We start from the raw sequence: 9,690 nt of genomic DNA, 5'->3' as shown, positions 1-9,690 counted from the left end.
TGATATTCCAAAAATTGACCCTTGAAAAGTTGCATGACACCACTGTGACTAGAATTAGATTTATTTACCTCAAAAAAAATGAATAAATAAATACAGTTTAAAATGAAATCAGCCAAGGGAAAAAAATGAAACAAGAAAGCATGGCTAAAGAAAAGCAGAACACAGTAGATTAAAATTCAAGAAGCTGGATTCCAGTTCCAGCTCTGGCACTAGGTACGTGTGTGTCCGTGTACAGCCTACTAAATATTTATGAGTCTCCAGTGTGTGAGGTGTCGTAGAAGGAGGCTGGATTAAGGGATTTTGTAGGCCTATCCAAGATTAAACCTACTATAATTACAGAAACTATTTTCATGAAATAATGATTAGAATAGACGGGGCGGGTGAGGGGTGGAGAAAATAAGTGTGCTTAGGAACAAGCGTTAAAATTTTCCTCTAGCATAGGGGAGAAAGAACTTGCATTTCTCTGGGTGAAAAACTTATAAAAGAAGCACTCCGATTAACACTGCGATCCCCTTCGCAGTCATTTTTCAAGATAAGATTTTTCTTCTTAAAGTTTTCTTCAGGGCAATTTTGACATCTTTATTCCTCAGGCTATAGATTAAGGGGTTGACCATGGGCACCACAGCAGTATAGAAAACGGAGGACACTTTCCCCTGGTCCAGGGGTAAAATAGAAGGTGGTTTGAGGTACATAAAAGCTCCTGACCCAAAGAAAAGAGATACCACAATTATATGGGAGCTACAGGTACTGAAGGCTTTGGACCTGCCCTCTGTGGAGCTGATGTGGAGAATGCTGGAAAGAATGAAACCGTATGAGATAAAAATGGTCACAATAGGCACTCCGATTCCAATGGTCACAATAATAAACACCACCAGCAAATTTGTATAAGAGCTGTTGCAGGACAGCTCAAGGAGGGGAATGATGTCACACATGTAGTGATTGACAAGGTTGTCTGCACAAAAGGTCATGAACGTTACATTTATAATATGGGCCACAGCCCCAAAGACCCCCATCCCGTAGACACCGGACAGAAGGACCAAACACACCCGGGGAGACATGGTGACCGTGTACAGCAGTGGTTTACAGATGGCGACATAGCGGTCGTAGGCCATGGCCGACAGGATGTAGGATTCAGAAAAGACAAAGAAACAGAAGGAAAAAAACTGAGTCATACACCCCACATAGGAAATGATGTTCTTCTTTGACACAAAACTCATCAGCATTTTAGGGGTGAGAGTAGTGGAATAACTAAAATCAATGAAGGACAAGTTGAAGAGGAAGAAGTACATGGGAATGTGCAGGTGAGAGTTCAGCCCAATCAGGGTTATCAGGCCCAGGTTCCCCACCACCGTGACCACATAGAAACCTAGGAACAGGAAGAAGAGGGGCAGCTGGAGTCCCGGCTGGTCAGTTAAGCCTGAGAGAATAAACTCTGTCACAGAAGAGGAGTTCTCAGCAGCCATTCTCTTTTAAGAGAGTCTACAAAAGAAAAAGAGAAAGTCACTGAGAGAGAAAGAGAGAGAGACCATGAAAGTCAATATATGTTAAGGGTGTGGGAAGAAGAAAAGAAAAAAAAAAAAAGCATTTTCTGAGTACTAACTAGGGGATAAGAATTATTCTCAATGCCTTGGGGCATTACGACTACCCCAGTCCACAGTTGAGGACACCGGGCTAAGCTACTTACACAAAGTCCCAAAGCTACTGAGTTGCAGCAGCAGGTGGATTCAGCCTGGCTGGCTCCCCTGGTTTGAGCTTTTAGCCACTCTGCTGCAGCCCCCAGAAGGACAGGCAGAGACTCACCCTCTCCTGCTTGGAGCCACAGTGCCATCTCTACTGCCTCTCATCCATCTCTTTCACCGCCCTGCTGAACAGGTGACAACACGAAGCTGGGACCCCTCTCCTTCTTCTCTACCTTGAAAATCAAAATGTCTATTTTATCTTGCTTCTCTGGCTGAGCTGGAGAAGGCAATCTCTATTTGTAGATCCACCTGAGGCCCCTGTTCAGCTTCCAGGCATGAGACAGCTTCCTTTCCTAACTCCATAGATAACAGGAGATGAAAGGGTTTTATTCCAGATTAGAGACCTCAGTGAGCTAGTTACAGAGGCTCCCATAGGGCCATTGCCCAGAGACCATCCTTCCCTAAGGATAATGCTTCACGTGGCTTTTAATGACCTATTCCTTCATCCTGGTTACATCCTTTTTAAAGCATGATTAAGAGCAAAGCACTGTGGGAAAACATAATTTTGCTACACTTATTATGTATCAGTGTCTGACTCAGCACCCTTATGGGGACACCAAGGACCCAACGGCAATGTAAAAAGCACCCATTTATTATTTACAACAGCCCCTGTAAGTTATCCCTGTTAATCTCCACTTTAAAAGTGAGGCACATGCCCAGCTAATAGATTCCAGAATCTCGAGTTAAACCTTGGTCTGTCCAGCTTCAGTAACCATGGTCTTAATCCCTGGCTACATGACTTCCTTGTGAGGATAATGAATTTTCCGAAGCTTTTTACTTTTACTTTTGCTCCTTTTACTTATAAGAATCTCATGAGACTCTTGCTATTGATAAAAATAAGGAATTTTAAAGGATGGTAGAAACTACTAGAGCTGGGAAAGGTCAAATTAGGGAGAATTGAGCTTCAGAGGAGATTCATTATTTCACTCACATCTAATACATACCAAAAAACATTTGAAATTTTCCATGGTCAAAAATAAAAAAGCATTATCTGCTTTTCCTCCACTACCTGTTCATGTAGTTTAAAACAAAATATTTTTCAGATTACTAATATCAACTTTTATTAAGATTTCAGCTCGGGGCCCGTACCACAGTGGTTACGGGTTTGAACCCTCCCCAGGCCAGCTAAATAACAGTGACAACTGCAACAAAAAAATAGCCAGGCATTGCGGCCGGCACCTGTAGTCCCAGCTACTTGGGAGGCTGAGGCAAGGGAATCACTTAAGCCCAAGGGATTGAGGTTGTTGTGAGCTGTGATGTCACAGCACTCTGCTGAGGGCCACATAGTGAGACTCTGTTTCAAAAAAAAAAAAAGATTTAAAGGTCAGGGAACAGATCCTACAGTCAATATGTCAGATAATGGGGAAGTGAAGAAAGATGTGAATGAGAATGGCATTCCTTTGGCAAATACATATTTCGTATCTACTATGCCCCCAGAAACTCTCAAGTTCTGGTTATTATTCAGTGGGGAAAAGACCAAAACAACAAAAACAAATTCCTGCTCACACAGAGTTTTCATTCAAGTCAGAAAAAGCAGAAACTACATCAAAGAAAGAAGGAAAACACGTAAGGTGAAAAGCGCTATGAAGGAAACTAAGGGAGAGGGGTAGAAAAGTCAGGGGCCCAGATTTTGATTTTAAATAGAGTAATCTGACATTTGAGCAGTACTCAGAAGAAACTGTAAATACATTTGCTTGATAAGATCAGTTACTCTCCTGAAACACTGGGCGTTCATGGCTAAATGCAGCCCCTTCCAAGGGGTCATGTTTTCACCTTGTGCTTTAAATGCAATACCTTAAGCCAAATTATGGGCTCTCAAGGGAGAAAGTTCTAACCACAGCACAGGAGAGAGGAGAAGGCCTTGCAGAGGATTTGGAATCTAAATCTTCAAATTATGTAATGTCAGTTATTGACGGACATGGAGATAACAATCCATGAAGCTTCATGTAGCAACTTGCATTCCCTACTCCTTAGCAGTGACTTTTAGATATTAAATATAACATTTCATAGCCAAGAAATAAATCTCTGTTTGGGGAAATCTGAGCTGCATTTAGCAGATTAGTTGTATGTGTTTGGGGTCAAAGTTCAGGGCTTTCGGAGAATTGATGAAATCCCAACACAAAGGCAAAAGTCCATCTTCTTCCAGACAAGCCCACTGCAGTGTGGGTGTCTATGAGGACAAGCAGTGCACTGATGAGGGCTTGCTCACCTCAGCTAAGTCTCAGCAATGACCATGCCCCGGGGGTCAATTTACACCTAATAAATGTCCACATCCCTGAATAATTATTCTAATGAATCCCAAGCCCTGTTCGAAATCTCAGTACACACATTTAAAGAATTAGAGAAAAATAGTCCACTATCAAAAAATTAAGATAAGCCCTACAGGGCAAGCTTTTCTTGAGACCCAAGGGCAAAGAGGACCTTAGGGGTTCATTAAATGTTCACTTTTCTCTAGCACAGTGGTTCTCAACCTGTGGGTCGTGACCCCTTTGGAAGTCTCCTGCATATCAGATATTTACATTACAATTCATAACAATAGCAAAATTACAGTTATGAAGTAGCAATGAAAATAATTTTATGGTTGGGGGTCACCACAACACGAGGAACTGTATTAAAGGGTCACGGCATTAGGGAGTTGAGAACCACTGCTCTAGGAGCTTTAGAGTTCCTGTATGCATGATGCAACGCCAGAGAAAGTTCTTCTGAGGTTTCTGTCACTTCAGAGATGGTTTCCATGGGAACTTCATTTTGAATGCATCAGGGCTTTTATTTCAGATGAACCAGGTCTTGTCTAAATCATTTTCGCTCTTGACTTGCTCCAATAGAAGCAGAGAGAAGCATAGAAAGAAATATTCTTGATTAAGTTACTTCTGATGCAAAACTGTCCCTTTTTCTAAAACTTGAATGTCCGTATAATGGCTTCCTTGTTCTATTTATTGCTAACATTAAAATATATGTGAAATGTGGATTATACCATTCTCGCGCAGAACATACAGTACCAGTGTCTTTGTACATATGGCACATCCATTCCCCTCAAATGTCTGGTAGCACCTTAAACTGCACACAAGTGGTGGGGAAGACAGTATCCTTCACCCTGCACAAGAAAAATCCAAGAATATGCTACCATTTCAACAAAAATAGCAAGACAGTCTTTCTAGAGACAAAAGAACAACTGAAATGTCTTCATTTGAAATGACTTCAGTTAGGCCCCAATGATGGGCATATAATTAAATTCATCCACCAGAAGTTATATGGTTTGCCCTATACTTAATGTTAAATTGGTTTTTAATATGTGTATTTGGCATATTAAAATGCTAAGTAAGTGGAATTCAAACAAATGGTTGATTTTCTAAAGGGTTTTCTAAAGGTTTAAAGTCCAATAGAAGCATCTCCTAGTCTATCTCTTCACACATCTTTTTTATTTCGAAATTTCCAGTGGCCAGTTCTCAATCATCTGTACCGGTTCTTTCTTATAGGTTTGGTGACCTCAGCTTATGACTTTAAAAACATTCTCTACATTGTTAGCTCCTAAAGTTATTTTATCTTTCTGTTAATTACCTGTTAATAACATCTCTACTAAAATGTTCCAATAGGATGCCCTTTTGTCACCTTGAACTCCACAAATACAAAGATTGACACATCTTCTTTATCTCTAAAACAGATGTCAGTCTGACATTCCCATTTTTATTGGAGAAAAAGTAGGAAGTAGGATTAATGTGATATTAGAAGTCCTGGTTTGCTTGGAATGTTCCCATTTTACATCTACTATCCTAGAAGAATTATTAGTAGCAACACTTTTCACGGTGAAATATATCCAAGTTAAATGATAAACTATATGCTCTCTGTATGTATTCAGAGTATAAACTTTGAGATCAATGAAACAACTAGGATTATTGGCTCTACCCACTTACTAGTTGAGGGATATTGGAAATTGTGTTCGGCCACTTTGAATCACTTATCTTAAAATGCAGGTAATAATCACACACGATACAGTTTCTAGTACATGGAACATATAACACAGAAGGCACAAAAATTATTATATTATCACTATTATTCAAATCTAGACCTTAAATTAATAGGATATTTTAGACTTCCATGATATACGATGGCAGATCCATTAAGATTTCATAAGCAGAGGAAATAGTAAATTTAGAACAGTATCAAGAGATAACATCCTGAGAAAAAGAAGATTTAATATCTCTATGGTTTGAGAGAAGAACAGTGAGTCAAATCAAATCTTACTAAAATTCTGAGGCTGGGAACTGTGAGTAGAATGGCAGAAATGAATGAACAAAAAGTGGGGACGATAAGTAGCTGTATTTAGTTGAGATAGTGAAATGCTTCCAAAAAACATTCATAAGGAAATTTTAAGTTAAAAAAATAACTGGCAATGAGGAATTAAAGGAAGGAAGTACAGGAATCAAAATACGAACTGGAGAATCAGCTGAATACAGATGTACAAATGATCATCGAAGAATGATGAATTGTCATAAGCAGAAATATTTAAAGATATAATAGTCAAGGGTTAAGAACTAAATCTTTCCATAAATCCCCACAATTAGAAAATAGGAGAAGAAAATTGACCAACAGAAATGTCCCCAAAAAAGCCAACTGTAATAGCTGAGAGCAAGATTCGGGGACAAACAGATTTAGAATCAAATTCCAACTCCATAAGTCATTAGCCACAAGAATTTAAGAAAATTATTTCACATCCTTCAGACCATCTGAAAACCAGAGATAGGGATACCACACTTGCAGGAATACATTAGGAGATTAAATTTGACCTTAGTAAATATTCATTTAGTAAATACAGTGGCAAAAAAAGAATTCCCAAAGTGAAGATAACTAATATTTCTGTGCATTCAAGGGAAAAAAGAACTGAAAATGATTTTACATAAATTATACTCTTGCACTCCAACTCCCTTCATCCATATTATCTCCATTTTGACCTTAAATGTTTGGAAGAGTTCAACAACGAAGCCTTCTTCATCTGGAGTTTCTTTTGTGAAGCATTTTAAGAACAAATTCCATTTCTTGAATAGATTCAAGAACGGCTCAGAATTTCTATTTCCTCTTTTGTAAGTTTTACTGACTTGTATCTTTCAAAGAATTTTCCAATTCCTGTAAGTTGTCAACTTGATTGGCATAAAACTATTCATAACATTCATTACTTTGTAATGTAGAATCTGTAGTTATTTACCCTCTTTCATCTTTGATATTATTAAATTTTGTTTTAGATCTTTTTCTTAATCAGCCTTGCTAAAATTTTATTTAATTGATCTCTTGAAAGATGCACATTCTGTTTTCATTGAATTGTCTCTGTTATAGATATATTTCATTAATTTACCCTTCATCCTGGTCATTTCTTTCTATTTACTTTTGGTTCAGTTTGCTCTTCTACTTTTAGGTTTTAGAGATAATTGGTTATTGATTTTTTTTGAAAAACTTTTCTTCTCTACTATGAGCATTTAAAATTACAAATTTCTCTCCAATCATACAATGCAGCATTTTTTTTACATTTTTATTCAGTTAAAAAATATTTTCTAATTTCTGCCATAGTTTTTTCCTCAACAATTGTATTATTTAGAAGTATGTAGTTCAATTTCCGAATATTTGGAGACTCTACAAAGATCTGTTCTTAGTTTCTAATTTAATTCCACAGTAGTCAGAGAACATATTCTGTATGTTTTCAGTACTTCTAAATTTATTGAAACTTGTTTAATGTCCCAGCATATGGTCTATCTTGGTGAATTTTCCATGGGCACTTGAAAAAAAATCTGTATTCTATTGTTGTTGAGTAAGATGTTCTATAAATGTCATTTTGTTCATGTAAGTTGATAATGTTATATAAGTCTTTGAAGGAGCTAAGGAAATTTTACCCCAGAATATGACTACTAGACATAAAGAATATTTTGAATTAAAGGGCATTCACCATCAGAAAGCATTGGAAGGGGCTTTCCCCCTCTTGGCATGAAAACAGACTGACCAGATCAGGGGCTCAAAGGGGAGGCAAATGACTTTCTTTCCTCCCCCTGAATGCTAGCAGACCTGGGCCAATCAATTAAAACACAATATCTGTCTCTCAGGGTAATTTCCCAGTCAATCTGTTTCCCCATCTATTGATCCTCCCTAGCAACCACTTGGAGCACCTCACATTCCCCTCTCCCTTCAAAAGGCATCTATAAGGGGATCTAACCATCACTGAGACATTAGGTAATCACTCTCGTGGGTCCCCCCCCCCATGAACATGGTAATTTTTTTTATTGTTTTTATTTTTTTAAGAGATGACGTCTTGTTCTGGTTCAGGTTCAGGCTGGTCTGGAACCTGAGTTCAAGCAATCCACCTGCCTTGGCCTTCCAGAGTGCTAGGATTATGAATTTTCTCTTCTTCCTTTTTTTTTTTTTTTTTTTTTTTGAGACAGAGTCTCACACTATGTCACCCTTGGTAGAGTGCTGTGGCATCACAGCTTCAGCAACCTCAAAGTCTTGGGCTTAAGTGATTCTCTTGCCTCAGCCTCCTGAGTAGCTGGGACTACAGGGGCCCACCACAGTGCCCAGCTATTTTGTTGTTGTTGTTTCAGCTGGCCCAAGCTGGGTTCGAACCCACCAGCCTTGGTGTATGTGGTCAGCGCCCTACCCACTGAGGTACAGGTGCTGTCCATGCACATGGAAAATAAACATATTTGGAAATAAACATTTCTCTTATTAATCTCCCTTAATTGTGAATTGATCTTTCAGTGAACTTTAGGGGGCGTGGTGAAGAGGGAAGAGGAAGTTTACCCGATCCCTACGTCTTCTATGTCCAAAATAATTTTCTGCCTACTTTTTCTATCAATTATTAAAAGAGAAGTGTTGAAATCTCCAACTTGAGTTATGAATTTTTCTGTATCTTTTTTCAATTCTGTCAATATTTGCTTTATGTATTTTAAGTTGTGTTATTAGTTGGGTACCTATTTAGAATTGCTATGTGTTTAGAATATCTCTAAGGATCTTTGTTAATATTCTGAACCTGAAGTCTACTATGTCAGAAATTAATACAGCTATTCCAGATCTCCTATGATTTAGTTCTTGTATGGTATATCTTTTCCCATCCTATCTTTAAAAATAAAATCTTTTTATATTTAAAGCATGATTTATTTAAACTGCATATAGTTAGGTTTTGATTTTTTTTATCCAGTGTAACTTTTTTTGTATCTTAATTGGCATGTTTAGACTATTTATATTCAGTGTAATTATTGAGTTAAGCCTACACTCTCGCTATTTGTTTTCTACTCATCCCATCTGGTCTGGTCTTTGTTACTTTTCTCCCCTTTTTTCCTGCCTTCTTTTGGATTATTTGAGTACTTTTTAGTATTCTCTTTCATCTCCAGTGTTGACTTATTAACCAGATCCCCATATTAATGGTTGCCAATAACACTGACAATATGCAACATTATTTTATCAAAATCTATCCTGAAGTAATATTTTAACACTTCATGCATGATATAAAGAACCTTAAGAGACTACAGTTTCATTTCCTTTTCCATCTTTCATAGCATCATTGTTACATATTTTACTTCACTGTGTTATAAACTTCATAATATACAGTTCTAATTTTGCTTCAAATGACAAATTATATTTTAAGGAATTTTATAAATGAAATAAACATTAGTACTTTATATTTAAGCTCCATATGGTGATCATGAAAATGCATTTCTCTGATAGACTTCCTCAGGAAGTGCGAATAACTGATCACCTTTGTGGCTGCACTCTGAAATCAATTACTGTGCATTACCACATTTGCACTAAGGCCATGCTTCATACAGGTTACTCCTAGCCAGTGACTGAAAGGAGCAGAGAGATACCGAAGCAGGCCTTTCCTGCCACATGTGAGATTCCTCCTATGGAATTTGGCTCAAGAACTCTCTGTCAACCTTGCCATCAGCCTTGCCAGTTGGCTGGCTCTCCATGT

At 37.9% G+C, this 9,690-nt stretch overlaps 1 protein-coding gene across 1 annotated transcript; it reads right to left on the bottom strand.

Annotated features, from left to right (window-relative positions):
• Nucleotides 1-527: 527 nt before the first annotated feature.
• LOC100952705 (olfactory receptor 8B12-like) lies at nucleotides 528-1,463 on the bottom strand. The gene has a single exon (XM_012813921.1). The coding sequence runs from the start codon at nucleotides 1,461-1,463 to the stop codon at nucleotides 528-530; it is 936 nt and encodes a 311-aa protein (XP_012669375.1).
• Between the last annotated feature and the right edge of the window lie 8,227 nt (nucleotides 1,464-9,690).

The sequence above is a fragment of the Otolemur garnettii genome, unplaced genomic scaffold, assembly GCF_000181295.1.
Source record: "Otolemur garnettii isolate 467f Iridium unplaced genomic scaffold, OtoGar3 scaffold00349, whole genome shotgun sequence".
In the NCBI taxonomy this organism is placed as follows: domain Eukaryota; kingdom Metazoa; phylum Chordata; class Mammalia; order Primates; family Galagidae; genus Otolemur; species Otolemur garnettii.
Note: the sequence above shows the minus strand (reverse complement) of the source record. Positions and strands in the feature narration are given on the sequence as shown.

Coding starts and splice junctions, on each gene's coding strand:
- LOC100952705 (XM_012813921.1), bottom strand. CDS start 1,463: ATGGCTGCTGAGAACTCCTCTTCTGTGACAGAGTTTATTCTCTCAGGC.